Source organism: Metarhizium brunneum, chromosome 7 (assembly GCF_013426205.1).
Source record: "Metarhizium brunneum chromosome 7, complete sequence".
NCBI lineage: Eukaryota > Fungi > Ascomycota > Sordariomycetes > Hypocreales > Clavicipitaceae > Metarhizium > Metarhizium brunneum.
The window spans coordinates 1,782,876-1,805,682 of NC_089428.1; the positions used below are offsets into that span (position 1 = coordinate 1,782,876).

Below are 22,807 nucleotides of genomic sequence, written 5' to 3' on the forward strand. Positions count from 1 at the left end.
ATTCCTGGCAACAATGCCGATACTTTCTTTGTTGTCTGCGACACAAACTTTGACGACAGATATTTCCGAGCCCCAAGACGCTGACGCTATCGCAGCGCGCCAATTGAAGCGTCGAGTGGGAGCGGGTAGGGGCCTCGCTCATTTAGTCTCCAAGTTTGAGGGCCTGGAGAGCGTGTCGCGCCCAAGCAAACCGTTATCCTTGAGAGGGACAGCAAGAGCTCCAGTTACATTGTGTGCAACGAGCCTCTTCGAGCCACCTCCTGCTCCCTCGTCCATAACAACTTCGTCTTTATGTACTTCTGCGAGAAACGCACCCACAAGCCAAGACCTGGCATCTCAGGAATCAAGTGCATCAAACGACAAGGTCCAGTGTAGCTGGCAACCTGGGAGACCGGAGACTGTCGAAAAGGGCTCTTCAGTGGTTGCAGAGAGAAAAAAGATTTTTGAAGTGAACCTTGGTGCTACCAATCCCGGTTAGTAAGGTGCTGTCGAAGACACCGTTGATGAGGGTCGGATTTCTTGTGAGTAGTCTCAAGATGGGCAATAGCTGACAACACGCAGACAAGTCTCATTCAACAGGCTCGACCGACGGCCCAGCTCGCCAAGGTAGCAAACTACGCTTGCCAGCTAGATGGCAAACAGTCCGAGCTCGATCGCCGTTAGCATGCCTGGCCCAGAGTCAAGCTGCCGTCCTGTCCTGTCCGAAAAGAGCAAACGTGTCGAAACGACTATCTGGATATCTGCCACTATCATCCACCTATCCATCGCTTCCAAACGTGGAGAAAAGCGCAAAGCCACACCGCTTATCCGCCTGTGGTCTCCATCCCGCGGAAGAAAATAACCAATATAAAACAATTTCGTCAGTAATAGAAGCTTCTGGGCCATTGCAGGCCCCAAAGCCGACAGATATGCACCCTAGTCGTCTGACTCTGAATGCAAGCGAGAGCACCTCGACGGCCCAAGCAAGGCCTCCATCTCGGCCCGAAAGCCAGATAAGCCTCATACCCAAGGCCCGAGATGACAGGGCAGTGCCGCATATCGAATCGGCCCCCGGTAAGAGTGGCAGGGAAGAGGAGACAGATAAATTGCCTCTGTTTGTTGGGTTCCAACCAACGCCATCAGTCAGCAAGGCCAGGAGCAAGCTTCCACTTAGGCGGCATATAAAACGGAAATCGCCCGAATTCAAGCACGGACCCAGCCATTTGACATCTCCAGTGCTGTTACACAATGAAATGAGTGTCGAGGCTGCTGTGGCACAGTTAGAGGCAACTCCCAAACAACCTGCCTCTTCGGCCCCGTCACAAATTGAGAATAAAATAGGCCTTTTCGAATCGTTAATCGCCAAGGAAAAGACAAATGTAAAAAGCAAATATAGCATTCGATATAAAGCTCGGATCCCAGCATCGGTTTCTTGTCAGGTAGTCCACCAACCCAAGCCCGGGATAACTGAGGAGGTCAGGAGGAAGTCCTCCTCCTCCTGGGGACCAGCCCGGTGGCGACAGAGGCCCATCGGGCAGAATATAGAAACTGAGCACCATGCTGCTCTGGACGAGCCCAAATCGATCAGTCGAAAGGGTGAGGACCAGCGTGTGCCTAGCGATGGACCCATGGAAACGGTGCGTTCATCACTATCTGGCCACTGGGAGATCTGGACCGATAATATCAACAACCCTGAGAAAGAAAAGAAGTCTGACGGCTCGCTTCCAAGGGTTTCTAGTATTAATCACCCCGAATCGGACACACAGCAGCCACAGAACGATTCCGCGTCCGTTGGCAGCTATGCAGGGCAATGGGGACAGGGGCCCAAGAGCATGCAAGTTACGCAGACTGGCGAAAGGCGTCGAACCTGGAGGCTTTCGGGGCGACGGTGGACGTCTCGAAGCAACACTCCTTTTATTGCCCGTGTTAATTGTGCATTGGAGCAACCGCAACCAGTGCGAGTCAATGAGATGAAACGACTTGTCAGTCTCTGCCGGGAAAAGATGACTATGAGAAAAGACCGTGCGCAAACTGACTAGCGAAGAATTTGATTGCAAAACAGTAGGTTTGAGCCCAAAGTCAAACGCATGGAAAGATGTGTACAGAGAACAGGGTGTTTACATGTTACGGCATTGCCAAGACACATGCAGCATAGGACCTAATTTACACAAATATAGGAGATATCCATTGTATAAGCTAAATTGAAGTGAAATTCCGTATGCTGTCAACTATGCCAGTACGCGGACACAATCTCCTGCCCCCCCTTTCTGACACTTGATGATATAAACTAGGGCTTTTGGACCCCATCCAAGAATTCCAGGTCGGCGCAATATTAATCTCTAAGCAAAGCCTGTACTGTGGAGAAAATAAAAAGTCTAAGCTGGCAGATGTCCATCTGTATCTACCCAAACCGCCCCTTGTCAGGGGTAAGCGAAGTCAAAGAACCCCCTAGATTCTCGTTTCATTCTGCTCCAAATCGGTATCAATACGCACGCGGTCATTAGCCAGAGCGCCGGTAGAGTCAATCCTGCTCAGCTCCAGATCGAAGTGGTCCAGCTTTGAAGGCCTCGCGGACGGCGACTGGTGAAGGCTGCCCGAGCCGCAGGTGGTGCTGAGGCCCGAGAATCCCACCGCCGTCGAGGGCGGGGTCGGCTTTTCCCCGCCGCCGGACGGGCCGCTCGACTTGTGGTTGCTCGCGCCGGAAAGGTAGGCCAGGCTCCCGCCGGCGGTCATTTGCTGGGCGGCGAGCGTGCCGAGGGGGAGGATGATGGCGACCGAGGTCTGCGTGAGCGAGGCGGCTTCGAAGTTTGGAAAGTGGCCCCATTCGAGGGCGGCAAAGACGACTATTTAGGTTTGGTGTTAGTTTTTTGTTTTTACCAAGAGTAAATAAATAGTTCACTGTCGAGCTGCAGAAACAAGACGTACCTGGGATAATCATCAGCACGCCGTTTGTGACGACGAGCACCTCCATCGGGCTCAGGGTCTGCGAGGACCGCAGGATGCCCCTGTTGACGGCTAGGTGCAGCACGAGCTTGAGGTTGAAGAGCGCGCAGTACCAGCATATGGAGAGGGCGTTGAGGATCAGGGCCGCGCGCAAGACCCAGACCTGGTCGAGGGCCGGGGCGAGCTCGAGGTCGGACCGGCTCTGGACGACGGCGAAGGCGACGCGCCACCCGGTTGCGAGGAGGGAGACGACGGCCGAGGCGGCGCCGAGGCAGAGCTTGACGGGGCCCGGCCAGAGGGAGACCATGGTCCAGGCCTGGTGCATGAGGGCCGCCTGGAGGACGACGAAGAGCAGCAGGGAGGCGGCGTTGCCGGCGACGCTGCTGACCAGGAAGCGGCGCGGGACGGAGGCGTAGTCGCCCGCCCAGAACTGGTAGAAGTGGTTGAGGGGCGAGAGGAAGAAGGCGAGCAGCAGGGCCATGCGGACGATGCAGGCGGCGAGGCCGGCGAGGTGGAGGGCCGACGAGAGGCGGCGCAGCTTCGAGGGCGGCGTCATGACGAGCACCATGACGAGCAGCGTCGCGCACGACCCGAGCTGGAAGGCGTAGTTGATGGTCACGCTGATCGTCTCGTCGTTGTAGGCGTCGATGCTGGGGATCGGGATGGAGATGGGGCTCTGCGACGCCGAGAGGAACGTGACGGGCTGGAGGAGCGGGTTGAAGGCCATGTCGGCGGTGGTCGTGGTGTTCATGACGCCCAGTTTTTCGTTTTGGAGATGTTGAGAGGAGGAGTGTTGTATGTCGAGAGGCCCTTTTTGATGTCGTAGGTTTGAGCAGAGGCTATCAATGCTTGGACGTCGACAATGGAAGCTGCTCGGCTCTGGGATAATACCATGGTACAATCGCAACGAGGGCCCGTTGTACAATATCAACCGGTTTGAACGGGGGCTTCAAATACGGTTCACCCTGTCACACCGGCACCCGCCTTGCACTGACACGAAAGCATTTGCAGAAAAACAAACAAAAAGTAAAAATAAAAAAAAAAGTCATTATATCGCGTATGCTTTCCAAATTCAAGCGAGCCGCCCGCCGTCAAGACAAACAAGTTTCAACCGGGATATCTGGGTTCCCTTTTTCGTTTATGGGGTTACATTTTTCTGGCAGCTCGGGACGTGTACGCTTCCTCCCGCTGACGATGGCCGGGCCGGGTGGTGAATCCATGTATCCCCGTTGATATTGTTCTTTGGGGTTGTGGCGCTGGTGTAGTATTGTTCTTGAGACATTGTGGACCGGGGCGCCGGCGCCATGCAGGACCGGGAGGGGCGCAGGGACCGGACATTGGCGGCGGAATGGCTGCGAGGCGCGACTTGGTCCAGAGACGAGAGGAGCGCAGAGGCCGTTGTCAAGTCTGTATGGGAACATCTGCGCCTTCAAGTGCCGAGACTTGGGCGGACAGCTCGCTCGGCGTGTCACCGTGGAGAGTGCGGGCAAACAAATATGATATTGAGCCATGTTCGACGAACCATGTAAATCGGTAAGCAAAACGGGAATTTTCTTCTTCTTCTTCTCGCGCCGAGGCTACATTGTTTCATCTGATTCGCCGTGATCCCACTGTGGTTTTCCAAAGGCTTCACACTCCTTGCTAGACTATGCTGACGCCATGCCCATGCCTTGGCCAATCTTTCTCACCAATGCCTTCTTGAGGTACCATTCTCTTGCTAACGACCGTGTCATCTTTGCGAATACGGCCGGGGAAATCCGGCCCCGTTCAACAGCCCTGCCCAGCATGAAAATGGCGTCTCCGAGGGCCTTCTCCTCGGCCACCAAATTATACAGTTGATTAGACACGATTGTCGGAGCCACGAGGAGCTCGTCGATATCAGGCGCAGGGTGGCTTCTTGACCCATCAATAACCGCGTCTGCCTTCCGTAAAGCGTCGTGGAGAATGGTCGTGTTCGACGTAAGCACATTAGATAGCTGAGTGAGCTGGCTCGATTCGGATTGAATACCAGCCATGGCATTCTGCATGGCGCTTCGCTGCCCCTGAAGCCCTGCCATGGTGGAATCATTCTGTTGTCGAGACCGCTGTCGAATAACATACAGGGTCTGGGCAATTTGTCGCAAGAGGTTGTCCTTTTCGGGATTTGGTGGTATTGGGGGAGGCGCTACGGTCGTGGCTTCGGGAATGTCGAGAGTGAGTGGTTCATCAAGGATGTTTGGAGGGGGAGGAGCAGGTTGCTGTACTAGAGGCTGCTGAATATGTGGTGGCATTCCTACCCCAGGGGCTACAGCATATCCAGGTGGTGGTGGTCCTAGAGCTTGCCATTGTGGTGGAAGCTGGTGAGACGGCACTTGCTGTGCCGAATACGGCGGGTTTTGAGATGAGCTATGCGGTCCATGTGGAAGCCAATGTCCCGTAGGAGGTTGTGTATGCTGCTGCTGCTGCTGCTGCTGCTGCGAGAGTTGTTGGAACTGAGAGGAAGGTTGAGCATGTCGTACAACGGGCGGTGATGCTGGTGCTTGGGTGGGAAGCGGCGGTGCTGATTCATATCGGGATGGGACAGAGGACGTGCGCACGGTCGTATCTGACGAAGGAGAGGCTGGGTGGGTGGAGGTTTGGGGTGTTTGATCTTCCTTTGGCGGAGGCGGCGGCGGCGGACGGGAGCCGTTTGTCGAGCTCTGAAGTGTTTGCGGCGGTCGAGGTGCCATCTCCGGGGGCAGAGGGGGGACCGGAGGTGGTGCTTGAATAGGTGGTTGCTGCGGTTGTGGTTGAGTCGCTTGTCTGGATACAACCGGGGGCTCTTTGGCAAATATATCGGATAAAACTGACATGAAGTCGTGAATATTTGATTTCTGCAAGAGCCGTTAGCTTTGGGAGACGAATGCAAATGCTGACAGAAATCATTTGACCAACTCACATCCCAAAATTGTGCCCATCCCACCAGATATGGGTGGTACACCTGCCCCTGAGGGTCAACATGCTGCCCTGGACGAACCATCATGTTGTCGGTTGGCGTGACATAGACGAGCGGCGGCTCGCGAGGGTAAGCGTGAGGGACCCATATTGAAATCGGGAATCGATATGTATTTCCGCGAAAGTTGACGGGTATCGTGCCGGTGATATGGAGTAGAAGCGCGCTGGAGCCGTTGGAGAAGGCTAGAATGCTATTAGCGATTTGATAGTGTCTGGTCAAAGCTGAAGTGGCTCACTATGTACGTCGGTGCGCGGGGAGAGCGTGGGATACTGTGTCAACGCTTGGGCGACATCATGGTATGTGCGGTTGACGTCGTGATATTCCTATGGCGTTATATCAGAAGGATGAAGGATTGATCTGGACCCAGCTTGGGCAAGCATACACTGGTTAGAACGCTGTACAGCCAGTTGAGAACATGTTGCTGTACTGGCATTGTGGAGGAGAGGGCTGCACAAGAGAGCTGGAGAAGCCACAAGCTGGAGCTTGTTGGATGCCTCGATTTGCAGTGCTTAGCCTGTCTCCAAGGGGCTCAAGCTCAACCGTGCGAAGCGGTGGCCATTCGCATGGACTTGATGATTTTGCGACTGCCTTGAGGAGAGCAGGGCTTGGAGAGCAACACTCGATGACAGGTGATTCGGGAGGGGTTTATCTTTTTCAAAGTAGCGAGTTTGGGAATGGGTCAGCTTCTGGCGATGGCGGTGTCGAAGTCGCCGGAACAGCTGCTGTTTATCGCGCTTGTTGGGGTCTGGCGATGCGGTGGTAGAGGCTCAAGTGGTCCAGGTGAGGCAAGGTCAAGGTGAGGTGTGAGCTTTGAAGTGGGTTGACTGGTGGCGCCTCTTGGCGGGGAAACGGGGACGGGCATCCGATGGGAGCACAGGTTCCAAAGATTCGGGTTGTAACTAAGATGCTCAGCAAGGCCCTTGAGTGGGTAAATTGAAGCTGACCTCTCTTCTCATCCCCGTACTGCATAGTGGCATTTGCATCAGTTCATGATTCCCAACCAACTTGAGGACTCGAAGCGACCGGCTATCGGGTACCTTGCCTGTGGGTCCTAGTTGCAGGCTCGCGACTTGGAAGGATTGAATATGATTCGACCTGGAACAAGCCATCACTCACCCGAAAGGAACCAAGTTCATGGCAACAACTAGCATTGACCTACAGTTTGTGGATACAAGTATGACCACGTGGCGGCGTCGATTGACTTCAAAGGGGTCGAATCCTTAGAACCCTCCCTATGAAAGCCCGCCCTGACAAGTCGCACGTTTTGTGCAGGCTTCCCGTGCAACTATGGAACCTGATTCTCCGTACCTATGGCTCGAAATGCCGAGACAACTGGAGCAAAATGCAACTGAATAAGACCAGAAGGGTTTCCTTTTCAATCTTTGGTAGCCTATTAGAATACGATGTTGGCATATAAACGTCCCAGCTCCACTCCGAGTCAACCGAAACCCAATACTATTGTAACCAGGACGTCCGGCCTCGGCACGAGTCGTATGACCCAGACATTAATAATAAGCCACCCAGGTCCCCTACGACCGGGTCTTATCGATTGCGACTCTTTTTCCTTCAAACCCCTCCCCCGCGCAAACTTGACAAACTCTCATGCACTTGCATCACCGTGCTATTACTAATTAGACTCTCTGTTGACTCTGAAGTCTTTTTTTTTGTCGCCGTGCAACCGAGTTCAAGTTCTCGAAGCCAAGGCCGAGGCTGCGGCCAAAGTCAGGACAGAGACAGATACTCCGACTCCATCGGCCATAACCGGAATCGGGGCCACGACGAGGGCTTTTCCAGCCTCAACCAAAAACCTCGCCTGGCGAAATGCTGCCTCCTGTCCCCGTTCTCGCCGATTACGGCCTATCTCCCAGACATGGCTTCTTGCCCGAGACCCTTCCATTGACGCACCTACCCGATCCTTACTACAACAAGTGGGAGGCCATCGCGGCCAATCTGCAAGCCCTCGTCTTGTCCCGTCGCCTCCGCAGCGTCATCGACCACCTACCCGTCCTCTCTACCATAGGCCTCGAACACGAAGCAGAATGGCGCCGTGCGTATTCCCTGCTCTGCTTCATGGCCCACGCATACATCTGGGGGGGTGACGCGCCGGCCGACCGACTTCCCATGGCCATTTCTGTGCCCTTGCTCGAAATATCCGACCACCTCGAGGTTCCCCCCGTTGCGACCTACGCCGCCGTCTGCTTGTGGAATTTCAAGCCCGTCTTCATGGATGAAGACATTGACAACATGGAAAATCTGGCCACGCTGAATACATTTACCGGATCCATCGACGAGTCGTGGTTCTACCTCATCTCGGTGGCCATCGAGGCCCGCGGCGCCCCCATTCTCGACTTGATGCTCACGGCCATTGCCGCGGCAAGAAAGGACGACGCGAAGACGGTGACGCGGTGCCTCGTTGGCTTCGCCGAGCTGTTGACCGACCTGACGAACATCCTGGTTCGGATGCACGAGAGCTGCGACCCGACCGTCTTCTACCACCGCGTCCGCCCGTTCCTCGCGGGCAGCAAGAACATGGCCGAGGCGGGCCTGCCGCACGGCGTGCTGTACGACGAGGGCACCGGGGCGGAAAAGCACCGCCAGTACAGCGGCGGGAGCAACGCGCAGAGCAGCCTGATCCAGTTCTTCGACATCGTCCTCGGCATCCAGCACCTGCCGACCGGGGAGAGGCAGAACCCGGCCTCGTCCGAGTCGGAGCCCGAAGCCGGGGGCCGCCACGCCGCCCCCAGCAGGAACAACTTCATCCAGGAGATGCGGCGGTACATGCCGGGCCCGCACGCGCGCTTCCTCGCCGACGTCTCGCGGGTCGCCAACATCCGCGACTTTGTGCAGGCCAACAAGCCCAACCGGCAGCTGTGCCTCGCCTACGACGCCTGCCTCGCCATGCTGAGCGCCTTTCGAGACAAGCACATTGCCATTGTGACGCGGTACATCATCACGCCGTCGAGGGAGGCCCGCGCGCGCGGCCGCTCGCAGAGCAGGAAGCGCGTCAACCTCGCCGCCGCGTCGGCGTCGGCGGCCCAGGCAAAGAAGGGGCAGACGGGCACCGGCGGCACCGCGCTGATCCCCTTCCTCAAGCAGGCGAGGGACGAGACGGGCGAGCCGGCCGTCGAGGAGTGGACGCGCCGCTTCATGAAGAGGAAGCTCAAGGCCGAGTACCAGGCCGACGCTGTCTTTTCCAAGGCCGACAAGGGCGCTGTCGAGACGGACGTGGACGTCAAGGGGCTCGCGGGCTCGTGGACCATGGATGACGAGGGAGGCGGTATTTGTTCGTTTTGAAATTGCCGGCCATGGATGCAGAACCGGGGGGGGGGGGGTTGGGGGCCTTGTCTCTACTCACTTCTAATGCGGGTGTTTTTTGTTTTGGTCTTTAAAAGAACGTAATCTTTTTATAACAGCATTAATGAATGGGTGGCAAGAGCATGCACGACTTCAACGAGTTAGACGCATATATATATACATAAGTACATATTGCATAGTATCGCTACTCAACGCAGCAATATATAGTATTTCGATATTTTCAACCACCGCGTGTGTGCATCTGCGGAGGATGCGAAGAACAGTCACTTGCTGAAACAGCAGGTCGCGTCACTCGTGGCTAGTAGAATGTACAAGTTTGTAAGACTGGGCGGTCTCGGGTTTACGAAACCCGCCCAGCAAGATAATTTAGGTACTAGGAAGTAGAATACGCCCGTGCCGCTACATATGTACCAGACACCAGACCAGTTGACAGCATCCACACATCATGTATGTGGCTCTGGATTGGTATTTCCGCTATGTATAGTAAAGACTAAAGAGTGGCCTGCCGTCAAGATCCGGCCCTCTCGCTATGTCCCGCCACGCATCTTCTTTATTTATGCGCGTCAATGTATTAAAAGCAGCATTATCGCTAGCGTGTATTAAAAGCTGCATCATCGCTAGCGTGCGTGAGCTCATGATCCCATAAACATGTTTGACCCCCCTGGCCTCAAGTGACCTTGCCATCCTCCACGTGCAGCACAACATCCGCGCTCTCCACATCTCCCGGCTGGTGCGAGATAGCAATGACGGTACAGTCGGCAAACACGTCGTCCATGACCTGCCGCATGACCCTCGCCGTCTCGGCGTCCATGGCGCTCGTGGCCTCGTCGACGAGCAGGATGCGCCCGCCGCCCTCGCGCTTGTGCAGGACGGCGCGCGCAATGGCGAGCAGCTGCTTCTGGCCGTGGGAGAAGCCCATGTCCGCCAAGGGGGCGTCGAGCCCGCCGTGGGCGTCGACGTGCTCTTTTAGCCTCACCCTGGCCAGGACCTCGTCGATGGCCGCGTCGCGCGTGTGGCTTGCGGCCGGCCGTGTCCCGGTCGTGGTGACGGGGAGCACGTTGTCGCGCAGCGTTCCGGGAAGTTCCACCATGTCTTGGGGGATGGTGGTGATGCGAGACCGCAGGTGCTGTCGCGGGATCTGGGACACGTCCACGCCGTCGATTTCTATGCGCCCCGTGTAGTTGAGGAAGTGGAGGATGGTGAGGAGGAGGGAGCTTTTCCCGCTACATCTGGCTGTCAGTTCGCTGTGTTTTGATACGTGTCGATTACATTATGGTTTGATGCGCAGGACATACCTCCCCGTTCGCCCGACAACGGCCACCTTTTGTCCGGGCTTAATGTCCAGCGACACGTTGTCGAGAGCCGTCGACGACGCGTCTGAGCTTTTCAGCGGCACCACGTTAGCCTCGCTACGAGTGATGGGCGTAAAACAATAAAGTCCTTACTTGTATGTGGCCGTCACGCCCACCATCTTGATGGCCCCTTGTTCCAGGTAGCCGGCGGGCAGCTCGGCGCCGCCACCGCCATCGTCGACGTCCTCGCTCGGCGTGGTCTCGGCAAACGACTTGATGCGCGCAATGGCGCCGAGAGACGTCTCGGTGTCGATCCACGTGTTGAGCAGCGTCAGGATGGAGTCGCCAAACTGGATCAGGGTGAGCAGCGAGAGCCCCATGGCGTTCTGCGACGTCGTGCCCCGGAAGCACAGCGCGACCGAGACGAGGATGGTGGCCACGCCGAGCACGCACAGCTCCGACACGAGGCCGAGCCACCGCTGGATGCAAAACATGTAGTAAAAGGGCTTTTGGGAGTCGTCGAGCAGCTGCCGGCTGCGGGAGAGGCACTGACTGTCCCACCCGAAGCTCCGGATGTGCATCAGGCCGGCGCTGATTTCGGAAAATTGCGTGTAGAGAGGCGTCTTGGCCTCCAGGTCAATGTATCGCATCTGTCGAGAGGTGCGGAGGTAAAAGTACTGAATGATGTAGACGCACATGAGGATGAAGGGTATGATGACGGAAATGTACGTGGCGCCGGCGGCGATGATGCCAATGTCTGTGATTAATAGGAAAAAGGCTGCAGGACAAGGTTAGATATATGCTTGTTCACGCGACGACGAGCACAAAGCGTACAATACAAGAGGCGAAAAAAAGCCAGCGGCAAGTCTTGGCTGATGAGGCTCATGTCCTGGCTGAATCTGCGCAGCATTAGAATACATTCGTCTGGCGATTGGGAAATTTCGGCCACTCTTACAGGTTGAGCAGCGATCCGTTGCTTGTAGACGAGAGAAACGACAATGTAGATCTAGCTCGACGTCAGCGCGGCCGCGATACAGACAGGGTTCCGTTGTACTCCGCACCCCATGACCTTGTCCAAGAGAACACGGTGTAGATTCTCGGCGCTATTCGGCACAATTTTCAGATAGTACAAGCTGCAGCCGTGTTAGTTGTCAAATACGGAACCGGGGCTGCAATTCCAAAGTCCTCTACCTCAACGTTATGCCGGCGGCTGTAAAGCTCGAAAATCCAAAGAGGATGTATCCGACAAGATAGACTTTATTCTCCGGCGCCACGTCCAGCCAGATTCGGAGAAAGATTTCTAACCAGACGCCTCGTATTAGTCCCGCCCGTCGCGCCCATTGCACATGTACGAAATCAATCAAAACTCACCGGGCAGCCGCTCTGCGACGGCGACAAAAATAACCGTCACGAGCCATATCGCCCAGAGCCATTTCGCCGTCGACTTGAGATAGAACGAGTAGAGGCGGAAATCGCCGTGTCGACGAATCAACAGCTCGTCGTTTGCGCTAGTACCTTCAAGGTCTTGCTTGCCAGCGTCGCGGGCCTCGTCCGCGGCTTCGCCCTCGTCGTCGACCTTTTCGCCCAGCGCGGGCGACAGCCACGCCGTCACGTCCTCCCGGCACTGCTCGGCGTCTCCAAGCCCGGCGAGGGACTTGACGGAGCCCCCGTCGCCAATGACCAGCATCTGGTCCGCCGACTTGATGTACTCGGCTTGGGAAAATAGTCAGCTTTGGGGTAGTGTGGTGAGCGTGGGATCAGAGCGGGCAATACCTGAGTGAATCGTCATGACGACCGTGCTGCCGAGCCGCCTCAACAGGCCGCCGGGGGCGAAGAGCCGAGCGAAGATGGCATCGGCCGTGCTGCGATCCAGGGCGCTCAGCACGTTGTCCAGCACGAGCAGAGAAGCCTGCGAGTAGACGGCCCGCGCAAGAGCCTAGCCAAGGGGGTCAGTTTATTAGACGGGGAAAAGGCCACACGGCATGTATGGATGGCGGGAAACGTACAATCCTCTGCTTCTGCCCACCGCTCAAGTTGGAGCCATTGTCTCCCGAGGGCGTCTGGTCGCCGCTGGGGAATTGCTGCATGTCGTCGGCGAGCAGACACGCCTCGACCACCGTCTTGTACCAGTCCTTATCGTACGCGTGGTCGCCGGTAATGTTTGCCCGGACGGGCACGTTTTTCAGCCACGGCGTCTGGTCGCAGTAGGCGACTTGGTGCCTCTCGACGTAGACGTGGCCGTCGGTGAGGTTCGCCTCGCCAATGATGGCCCTCAGAAACGTGGATTTGCCGCAGCCAGTGCGCCCCAGGACCACGGCAAGCTTGCCGCGCGAGACGGACACGTCGACGCTCCTGAGGAGAGGCTCCCTGCCTGCCGCGGCCGCCACGGACGCGTTGACAAACATGACGGACGTGGATGTCTGCGGCGCCCGCAGCTCCAGCGGGGGCTTGTCGACGGGCGAGATGGAGTGGTACGAGGCGTGCTTTTCCGACGGGTAGCCGTTGGAGAGGACGAGGTCGTTGATGCCGCGGCGGCGGTCCTGTCGCTCCTCGAGCAGGAGGTACGTCTGGATGCGCTGGAAGCAGCCCAGCGTCGAGACGAAGATGGGGTAGCACAGCATGGCGCGCGCCATGGACAGCGACGTGATGACGACAATGGCGAGCGCTGTAAACGTCTCCGAGGCCTTGAGGCCGCTGGAGAAGGTTGTCCAGAGGATCGCCGCAGTCATGACGATGGTTGGCGTGATCTGGTAGCATAGCATGACTGTGTACAGAGTCAGTGTTGCCGGCCGAGGCTGAGGGGGAGAAGGGAGAGAGAGCAAGGGCTCGAACCTGAGGCGCTCATGATGACTTCCAGAACGCGGAACCGTTTAGAGCATTGCATCTCCGTCTCTCGGAGGCCTTGGACGAGGTCGGCCACGACGGGGCGCAGGCCGATCATTTTGATGTTTTTGATTTGCTGCAGCACGCTCGAGGTGACGGAGACGCGGTTCTGGACTTGTTTATTCCAGGCGATGCGCGCGGGAGCCATGCGCCTGCCAATCTCGTACGTGGCGATTGTCGAAGCTGGACGGCTGTTAGTCGGGGAGTGTAACGGGACACCAGGAGTCAACAGCAGCACGTGTGGCTTACCGATTCCCGGAAACACGATGAGAAAGGACGCCTTGCCGACGATTGTCGTGATGAGGTAGATGCCCAGGCCGACCTCGACAATGCTCGCCAGGATGTCGTGGAATTTGCGAAGGCCGAGCGATATCCCCTCGACGTCGGTGCTCATCAGCGTCGCGGCGGCGAGTTCCCGCGCACTGCACTGGTCGATGGCGAGCGTCTTCTTGAATATCTCGGACACGAGGACGCCCCGGAGGAGCGTGACCAGCCGGTTGTTGAGGTGATTGTAGCTGGCGCTCGTAACCTAGTGCTGCCCGTGAGTTGCCTTGCTCCATGTCCGTTGCCGGGCAGGCGGGCGGGTGGTAGCCCGTGGGACAAGAAACGTACCGCCAGTCCAAAGTATATGAGCACCGTGGCGCCAATGAGGCCGTTCCGGACATTGGTGGACGGGTCGTCCTCGCCGAGGAAGCCGACGATGCGCCGCAGCAGCAGCGGCTGGCTAAAGGTAAAGGCCGTGTAAAGGAGCCGCGGGACGACGACGGCGAGAAACGGGCGGAGCAGCGTCACGAGGGCCGACTTGGCCAAGGCGTACGACGAATGCTTGTCTGGGCAGGTCAGCACACACACACACACACACACAGTTCGACACCACAGGTAAGGGGGAAAGCATACATTTCGCCCAGACGGGCTCGAAGCGGGCGGAGAGGTGGTCGGCGGAGAAGTCGTCGCCCAGGGAGCCCAGGTCGTCGATGCGCAGGACGGAGCGGAAGCCCAGCAGAAAGGTCGAGTTGAGCCACAGGAACAGCGAGCGGTTCCAGAAGCCGCTCGTGGCCTCCTTGCTCAGCGAGCGGCGCAGGGCCGGGTCCTTGATGTGCGTCCGCTTGGAGACCTCCTGCAGCAGCACCAGGGCCAGCTTGGCGGCGGCGGCGGCGGCGGCCAGGCCCCCGACGGCGTGGAGGCGCGCGCCCGGCCGGAGGAAGAGGGACCGGGCCTTGACGGCGTCGAGCAGCGCCGTCAGGCTGAGGTACAGGCTGATGAGGGCCGACGAGCGGAACGAGTGCCGGTGCTCGAGGCCGACGGCCGCCACGATGCACAGCGTGCCCACGCACACGAGGGACAGCGCCGCGAGCGAGGCGTCGGACCGGACGGCCGGGAGGCGGCTCCAGAGCCCGAGGCTGGCGATTTCGACGCCCAGGAGCACGGCCAGCACTGCCTGATGTGGTTCAATCTTGTGAGCTAGAGCATCTTGGCCCGGCCGGTTGGGCGCTGGAAGGGTGCGCCACCGTCCCTGTCCGCCATGTCAAGGTCAAGTCCACTTACAAGCTTGGCCCATAGCAGCAGACTGCTCGCCACGCAGACGGGCGATTTGGCGTAGCGCACAATGTAAAACGGCGACGCGACGATGCACAGGCTCGTCGGCAGGATCGTCAGCACCGCGTGCTCGAACAGCAGCGTGAAGTCAAAGTGCGACCCCAGCTGCGGCCCAAACGAGTCGTCGTCGCCGTCGGCGCCCATGGCCCTCGACACGAGGTCCATCCTGCATTCATGTGCTTGGTGGTCGGTGGTGCTGCTGCTGGTGGCCGGCTGGGGGCAGCGTCGCGGCGGCGGCCGGGCGAGCTGGGAAGGGAAGCCGGCGAAAAGTAATAATTAAAAAAAAAGAAAACAAGCAAGCGAACAAACAAACAAACACAATGCTGCACGAGGAAAACCGACAAAAGGACAAAGGGACGGAGAGAGGGATGGCGACTACATGTGTGGAATCTACAACCACATAGATATTTCCCCCCGGATCGGGAAGCGGGATTGCGCACACCCCCAACTAGGCAGGTGGACGGCTCGATGCCGGCGATTGAGGAGATGGAGAGGGTTCAGACTCGTTCAGACTCGTGCAGACTCGCCCCGGGCCCACCCTGGGCAGGTATCGACATGCACCTTGCCGGTTGGGGCCTGCCGTCTCGTTGCGAGGTAGCATTGCGGCTGGAGGACGCGAGGGCATGGACTGGGTTTACCGTCTGGTCGGCGAGGCAGGGTCACTTGGTGCCTCGGGGAGCCTCGGGGGGGGTTCACATGTACGGAGAATGTTCACAGAATGCACAGGGGGGCCATGATGCAGCGCTGCAGCGTGTGGGCCACGACGTCTCGTCTTCATTTCCGTCCAAATGCTCGTGCTAGTCCTAATCTCGCCAGGAGGCCATCGCATCAAGCGCGAGGCTGCATGTAGTCAAGTGTCAATCAAAATGTATGTATGTACATGTACTAGTAGTAGTAGTAGTAGTGTAAAAGTATGCGGCGGCGGCGTGTCGACTCAGACATCAATGTCCGGTGCGACCAAACTATTCCGCCACGCGCACGACCACGTCCTCGACGTCCTTCTTCTCCTTCTGGCGGTAGCGGAGAATGGCGCTGATGGCGTACGTCTTGTCGTCGGCGCTGCTCTCGGCGGCCACGTCGGCGGCTGTGCGGGTTAGAGTTGGAGGGACTCGACACGACAGCAGGTTGGGATGTAGATCATACCAGGTCGGGCAGAGACAACTGCGGCCCCAAGGAAGAGCAGTGCAGCGGGGATAAAGGTCGACGGGAAGAGCATGGTGACTTTGACGTTGCAGCGTGACGTGCGTCGGCTACGGGGGGTCTGTTTCTGACGGTGTAGAACGAGGCCGAGGATACGGGGAGGAAAAAGAAAGCAATGTGGGAGACGGAGGAGGCTGAATGATGGGCTTGGAGATCAAGGCCAGAGGACGGGCTTCTCTTATATTATTGTGAGCGACCACACTCGAGCAGCATGGCATCCATCGTACCAGTTGACGTCGGTACGACAGACGACGCACCGACTACTTCAAGTCTGGAAGGCCCCACTCAGCCACACCATTTCTGCCCATTTGTGAGCTTTTCAATGTTGGCGAGGGATTTGGGATCTAAAACTATGGAGTATAGGGGGGTCTCGGAGGTCTTGGAAGGTCTTGGGTCTTTGGGGGGGGGGGGTCTAATTTGCATCCACTTGCGAAAAGTTTGGCAGACTCCGGTTACGCCGTTGTCCTTCCCAGTGGCAAAGAAATCGACAGGCTCGAGGCCTACCACCAAATGACGCTATCGTTTAGCCCGCCCGAGTCTTGAGCCCGCCACGACGAAGCTATCAATTTCGCCAGCTGTTCCGGACCGCCGCGGCCAGGGGGGATGGGGGGGGGGCGCCCCTCTCATCATCCCACGACTTGATGTTGAAACAAGACTTGTCGTCCTCCTCCTGGACGCCAAAAAAAAAAAAAAAAGAATAAAAAAAATCATCCCCTACCGACCATGGACATGGCATCAATTCGGTACGAGCGCCTGGAGGCGACGGACAAGTTCGACCCGGCCGACGACGACAGCAACAACAACATCATCAACACGGCGACGGAAGACACCAGCTCGCCCTCTCGCAGGCGGCCGATCTGGACGCGGAGACAGGCAACGCTGGCCCTTCTCGGCAACCTCGTCCTGCTCCTGACGTCGATATGCCTCTTGTCGGTGGCAGCTCGCCGGCGGCCGTCCCCCTCGCACCTGGAATGCGCCCAGAAGGTCTCACCATACTGTGGGTTGAACACGATTCTACATGTACGGCCCGTCTGAACCCGCCCGTCGCTAACGGTCGCCGTCTGGCCCTTTGCAGCGCCCATGTGGGAGGCCGTCGAGTTCTGGGAGGGCAACTTTGCCAACGAGTTCAACTCGTCGACCAAGTATCGCGGCCCGCCGACGCTCGAGCGCGAGCGCGCCTGGAACGACCTCTGGCACTGTGAGCAAACCTCCCGTGTCTCGACCAAGAGGCAAAAAAGCAACCAAACGATGCACCCCGTCCCGCTGACCCTCCCCCAGACCATCTCATCCGCGTCGACGCCGCAGGCGTGGCGGCGTTGAACCAGACTCACGCCGGCAGACACGCCCAAGTCAAGGGCAGCGACCCTGCCCATCCGCAGTTTGGGGCTACGATTGAGGTTTTCCACCAACTACACTGCCTGGTACGTCCAACTTGATTTGATACTGCACATGTGGTCTCCTCCTCCTCCTCCTCCTCCTCCTCCTGGGTGTACCGTGATCTGCGCCGTGTGCACTGCCACTGCCACTGCCACGCCAGACTACATGCATACATACATATATTCAACCCAACGGCAACCACGACTTGCGCTGACTCCCTCACTCGCGACCAGAACGTGCTGCGCCAGTACTCGTGGCCGCTCGACAGGTTCGACCCATCCTGGGGCGAGGACCTCTACCCGTCCATGCTGCAGGACGCCGCGACGGGTCGCACCCACGTCGACCACTGCATCGAGGCCCTCCGGCTCTCGCTCATGTGCACCGGTGACATCACGCCCGTGCTGTTCCTCCACGACGAGGCGAGCCCGCTCGGCGTCAGGGCCGACTTCAACATCCACCACAAGTGCCGCGCCTTTGGCCCGCTCGTCGACTACGTGCAGCGCAACGGCGTCGAGCTGGAGACGTGAATGGGGAAAAGAAAAACAGGGCAGTGGTCACGATTTCAACGACCTGTCATGCATGTTTTCCGGTTGCCGTGTCTTTGTCGGGGCGGCAGCTGCCGAGGGACGACTGGTACTATGTACTTCTCCTTTTTACGGAGTACTAGCTGACTCCTGGTCCCACGTGGGTTTCAGAACAAAAAACAAGTTGAGACCAGACCACATTCCCGGCCAGGAAGCTGTCTGGTCGGCTTGGGCTACGTGGTCCTGGTCAGTTGGCCGGGGTGAAAGGGGGGGGTCGAGGGTTTGGGGGCCGAGTTATGCACCGGGAGCACCGAGCACCGTCTCCTCCCACGCCCTCTTGGAAGCGTCTTCTCATGTTGGCATCGTCGCAGAAGAGGCAATTGGACATCAACAACAACAACAAGGGCGAGTTGCGAGTTGCGAGTTGGTTGGTTGTGTAGGACTGGTATCAAATGACAGACAGCCATCATGGTCTGCAGCAACAGCATCGACCGGCCCAACAGTATCTAGTCTCTCCACGTCTCTCTCTTGTTTTTTTTTTTTTTTTTCGTCGGGGCGCTGCAAAAGTCCCCCAAGTGGGCCGGATCCTTTACGGGATCGACATGGGATCAACCTCTTGATTGCTTGCCCTTTTGTAGGATATTGTATGTAGTAGTACTAGTTATTTACCGCATGTCACTGCTGGCTCGGCAGTCGAGCCAGCGTTTTTTTTTTTTTTTTAAATTCTATATAAAACCCACCCCCTCTCCGTTCTAGACCATATGATATCTGACAATTTTTACCCGTCGCTTCACCCAAGGATCATCATGTTGACCCAGCGTGGAACGGAAGGATCTGCGAAAGCATCCTCCTCGGCACAGACACGCACAATGATACGATGTTGTTGGCAAGAGGTATCTTTTCATCTAATCAAGGGTATGTAAGTATGGCCCCGTCGCCATGGACATCGCACCGACGCCGTGTATTTGTCATGCGCTGCGCCCGCCGTTGTGAAACGTCCGGTGGCCCAGCCCGCGTCCTCCTGCCAGACGCTTCAAGCATGCGAACCCAAGTCGTTATGCTTCCTGGGTCCAAGTGTGCCGCTCTCGGCAGCTTTGACTACACAAAAAGCCATGGCCAGGCTTTTTTTCCTTGGCCATTCTCTCCTCCCCTCCCCATCCGTCCCCTCCCCCCTTTGGGGCGCCCCCCTCGTCTCTGATTAGACAAGTACAATGGTACCGTGTGTGCCTGCTTTTGTCTCGAACAACCTGCACGCGAGCCCGTCGCCGCCAACCAAAGGCTATAGAATGCAGCAAAACTCGTGCGTCTCCCTGTCGATGATTTCCGTCCCGTCGTCCGTGTCAACCGACTGGGCGTCCGCTTCTGCCGCCGCTTCTGCCGCTGCCGCTGCCGCCTCCGTCTTCTTCGGCAGCGTGAGCCACGGAATCTCGCGCAGCTTGGCCGGGGCCTCGGGCCAGCACGAGAGGTGCTGCACGAGCTTGGCCATGGCAAACGTGGAGCGGTAGTCCTCAATCAGCTGCCGGAGCGTCTCCTTGGTCCCCTCGTCGTCGGTGACGCACCACGCGGCCACGATGGCCTGGGGCACGTGGTGGGCGGCCAGCGGGCGCTCCTGCTTGGCCCTCTCGGCGAGGATGATGGCGTCGGCGCAGAATATGGACCGCTGGCTGACGAGCAGTATGTTGCTGGGGTTGAAGGCGCGCAGCAGCGCGTTGAGCGTGATGCCAATGGCGATGAAGAGCCCGTGCCGCTCGTTGCATATGATGCCGTCGTAGGCGTTCCAGCACGACGTCTCCCGGTTGGCGCTGATGAAGACCTTGACCTGTAGGTACTGGTCCAGGATGTAGCTGTAGATCCAGTGGATCTGCTCCTTGTTCTCGCTGGGGTGCCTGATGAGGTCGGGGAGCATGGCGAAGACGCGCAGCTCGCAGGTGGGCAGGCGGGACATGGCCTGGATGTCCAGCAGCGGCCGCAGTGGCTGCTCGGGCATGTCGTATAGCTCCTGGATCCACGGGTTGAGCTTGACGTTTGGGTTGAAGACGCTGTCTTGTAGCTAGAGCGCAGACCGGTTAGCCTCATGTACCTCTCTCTCTCTGTGTGTGTGTACGGGTTCGTGGTCCGTTTGTTCGCTCGTCGAGGACCTACCAAGTTGGCCGTTATCGCGTAGCATATGCCGCGGAGAAATAAATCTTTTAAATCCTGACATGCTATATTATTTATTAGGTACACCAGGCCCTCGGCATGTCCACGGGAGAGCTTAGCATTTCGTCCCTGCCATATGTGGCACTCGGACAGTATGTAGGCCGCGCACAGGGTGTCGGAGCGGTATCTCGACGACGGGTTGGCAATCGACGTCTCGAGCGCCTTGAGGCCGGACGCGTACAGCTGCAGCGACCTGGGGTTCAGCTGCTCCGAGGGCGACTGCCGCGTCTCGAGGAGACTGGTGAAGGCGGCGAGGGAGGCGTCGAGGGCGGGCGAGTAGCCGATGCGGCGCGGCAGCTCCCCAAACACGGACAGGCGGAAGGGCTTGAGGTTGTAGCCCTGGTGCGTCGAGGCCAGGAAGTAGACGAGTGTGTCGGCGACGCGGTCGTTGCCGTTGCGCAGCGGCGACTTGGGGCTGCCCGTGGCCAGGGGCGTCGCGTGCTCGACGAAGCGGCTGACGACCTTTTGGCTGTGGGCAGCGGCAGCGGCAGCACCACCCGACGAGGCCGACGAGGACGAGGACGAGGACGAGGACTGGTTTATAAACTTGAAGCGCTGCTGGCCGACGCCGACGCAGGCAATGTTCCTTGTCCGGCAGCGCGAGCACGGCTGGCCGGGCTGCGTGCTATCGCACTAGATAGACGTGAAGGACGCATGTCAGTCGTGGCAGAGGCGAGGGCGAGGGCGAGGGGGATGGGGATGGAGATGGGGATGGGGGCCGGCGGTGGTGCTTGGTGTTGTCAATCTGGTCTGGTACCTTCTTCTTCCATTTACGACACGAGTCGCAGCCGCGGTATGAACCTATGACTGGCATTGCATTTGTTCGCTTGATCTACCTGCAAGTGACAATGCGGGCTTTTTGCATGATTCTCTATGGCCCATCCGTGTCAAAAACTCGAACCAAGTTCACTCGACGGCGTAGCGTCGCGGTTGGAATGGGGGGGAGAACGCACAACATCCCACTGACCTGCGGCGGACTTTACACTTGGGACGATGTGATTGATGGGATAGGACGACTGGGTACTCAAAACGGAAACGCAGATCGATTAATTGCTTTTTTGCCCTCTTCTCCCCGCGAGGAGCCCGGCGCCTGGAGGATCGTGGCAGAAAGGCTCGACACAACACGCAAATGCACAACCACCCAGTAATTCTAGATTGCCACACCGTCGTCTGGGACAGTTGGTTAGCAGCAGTCGTCGTCGTTTTTAAAGGGCCAAGAAGGGCCGTGTGGGAAATGGGCTGAGAGGTCCACTGCTGATGCAACCAGGTCGACATTCTTGCTTGTCCGATCTGCCCAAACGCCTAGTATGCCGAGAACACGCGGTACATGCTATCACGGGGTTGCCAAAGTTGCAGATACAAGCGCACACACGGCGGCCGCAGCTGCTGCCCGGGTATCGGATACACAAAAACGCACCAAACGGACGTGGCGAGAGGGGACCCGGGGGTAGATGGACGACTGCCTTGCTAAGCACACGCCCTGCATCAATTCGAGCTTATCGTTCCCAAAGTCGTCGGATCCGTCCCGTTGGTACCGGCTCAAGCGGTTGTGCTGGTTCAACAGCTATCAAGTGCCACACAGCACCCCGTGCCGTGGGACGAGATGGCCAGGCCAGGCAGCACAGGCAAACCCCCCCGCCAGCTGCGCAAGTCTTGCCTCGTTACGGAATCGCCGTGCGTAACCAGTCCCGGGTGGGAAAGCCTGTGCGCGCTTATCCCGTGAAGCCCGCGGTGCGTTGTGGACATCTGATGCTGCACCATGACAGCTTTTGCGCCGGGGCGCCGGCATCATCCACCAGCAGAGACTCTTGTCTCGCCATTTCGTAAGGTAAGGCCCATCAAACTTGCTCATCCCGCCGGGTTGGTGTTGACGCTCCATGCATGCATAATGCTTCTTTGTGCGGAGTGATGGGGTAGGCCAACGACGACTCCTCGAGACGCAAGGCGGAGGGAGAGAGCCCAAAGCGAGCGCTGCGAACCAACCGTACATACATGCGCCAGACGCATCCATCTACACACGCACGCACGCACACACACGCAACAGACAAGACGATAACACCATCGACTCGGCGGTCGCTAGCTGCGACTGGCTGTTTTGGCCCCAAGCCCATCCGTACGGCGGGCAGGACGGACTGACTGACGGTTGGTACACCCAAGGCATGGTGACGGGCTGGCCAAGCTCCTGAGAAGTGATGGAGTCGCACAACGACCACCAGCGGCCATTGGACCAATTCATCCAGAAATGACCCATCCCGACCTCCGCCGCGGCCCCTGTCCTTGGAGGCGTCGAGGGCTTGGGACCATCCCGTGTCGAGTCAGCGTGCGAGACAGCGCCATAGCTGCCCACTAGCCAACGCCCCCCAAGTACCTTTACCTGCTTGCTTTGGTTAGGGCTGCTTCGTCGCGGTGGAACCTCGACTCCCTCATGGAGTGTGAATACCACCCTGCTGAGCTGTTTCTGAGCCAGCTGCGCGATCCCTCCAGTCCGCGCAGGCAATCCTCCTCTTGTCTGGAAGGCCAGAAGC

At 58.1% G+C, this 22,807-nt stretch overlaps 7 protein-coding genes across 7 annotated transcripts; 2 read left to right on the plus strand and 5 right to left on the minus strand.

Annotated features, from left to right (window-relative positions):
• Positions 1 to 2,427: 2,427 nt before the first annotated feature.
• On the minus strand, positions 2,428 to 3,673 carry G6M90_00g110960 (uncharacterized protein; the record flags this gene model as incomplete). Its single annotated transcript, XM_014688278.1, has 2 exons — positions 2,428 to 2,822; positions 2,905 to 3,673. 2 exons carry the CDS (start codon positions 3,671 to 3,673, stop codon positions 2,428 to 2,430), a joined length of 1,164 nt encoding a protein of 387 aa, XP_014543764.1.
• Positions 3,674 to 4,568: 895 nt separating this feature from the next.
• Positions 4,569 to 6,329, minus strand: TSG101 (Tumor susceptibility 101 protein; the record flags this gene model as incomplete). Its single annotated transcript, XM_014688277.1, has 4 exons — positions 4,569 to 5,774; positions 5,840 to 6,078; positions 6,132 to 6,219; positions 6,279 to 6,329. The coding sequence occupies 4 exons, from the start codon at positions 6,327 to 6,329 to the stop codon at positions 4,569 to 4,571; spliced, it is 1,584 nt and encodes a 527-aa protein (XP_014543763.1).
• A 1,388-nt stretch (positions 6,330 to 7,717) lies between these two features.
• BNA2_2 (Indoleamine 2,3-dioxygenase) lies at positions 7,718 to 9,190 on the plus strand (the record flags this gene model as incomplete). The annotated part of the gene is made up of 1 exon (XM_014688276.2): positions 7,718 to 9,190. The coding sequence occupies one exon, from the start codon at positions 7,718 to 7,720 to the stop codon at positions 9,188 to 9,190; it is 1,473 nt and encodes a 490-aa protein (XP_014543762.2).
• A 688-nt stretch (positions 9,191 to 9,878) lies between these two features.
• abcB_9 (ABC multidrug transporter B) lies at positions 9,879 to 15,147 on the minus strand (the record flags this gene model as incomplete). Its single annotated transcript, XM_014688275.1, has 15 exons — positions 9,879 to 10,434; positions 10,507 to 10,593; positions 10,657 to 11,281; positions 11,338 to 11,402; positions 11,459 to 11,509; positions 11,565 to 11,636; positions 11,695 to 11,803; positions 11,875 to 12,216; positions 12,277 to 12,439; positions 12,510 to 13,267; positions 13,336 to 13,569; positions 13,636 to 13,915; positions 13,999 to 14,216; positions 14,284 to 14,824; positions 14,932 to 15,147. 15 exons carry the CDS (start codon positions 15,145 to 15,147, stop codon positions 9,879 to 9,881), a joined length of 4,317 nt encoding a protein of 1,438 aa, XP_014543761.1.
• A 797-nt stretch (positions 15,148 to 15,944) lies between these two features.
• Positions 15,945 to 16,198, minus strand: G6M90_00g111000 (uncharacterized protein; the record flags this gene model as incomplete). Its single annotated transcript, XM_066131819.1, has 2 exons — positions 15,945 to 16,066; positions 16,126 to 16,198. 2 exons carry the CDS (start codon positions 16,196 to 16,198, stop codon positions 15,945 to 15,947), a joined length of 195 nt encoding a protein of 64 aa, XP_065987911.1.
• A 707-nt stretch (positions 16,199 to 16,905) lies between these two features.
• Positions 16,906 to 18,086, plus strand: cctO_5 (Cyclochlorotine biosynthesis protein O; the record flags this gene model as incomplete). Its single annotated transcript, XM_014688274.1, has 4 exons — positions 16,906 to 17,179; positions 17,258 to 17,380; positions 17,461 to 17,603; positions 17,793 to 18,086. The coding sequence occupies 4 exons, from the start codon at positions 16,906 to 16,908 to the stop codon at positions 18,084 to 18,086; spliced, it is 834 nt and encodes a 277-aa protein (XP_014543760.1).
• A 1,276-nt stretch (positions 18,087 to 19,362) lies between these two features.
• Positions 19,363 to 21,096, minus strand: G6M90_00g111020 (uncharacterized protein; the record flags this gene model as incomplete). The annotated part of the gene is made up of 3 exons (XM_014688273.1): positions 19,363 to 20,133; positions 20,226 to 20,915; positions 21,040 to 21,096. The coding sequence occupies 3 exons, from the start codon at positions 21,094 to 21,096 to the stop codon at positions 19,363 to 19,365; spliced, it is 1,518 nt and encodes a 505-aa protein (XP_014543759.1).
• Positions 21,097 to 22,807: the final 1,711 nt, after the last annotated feature.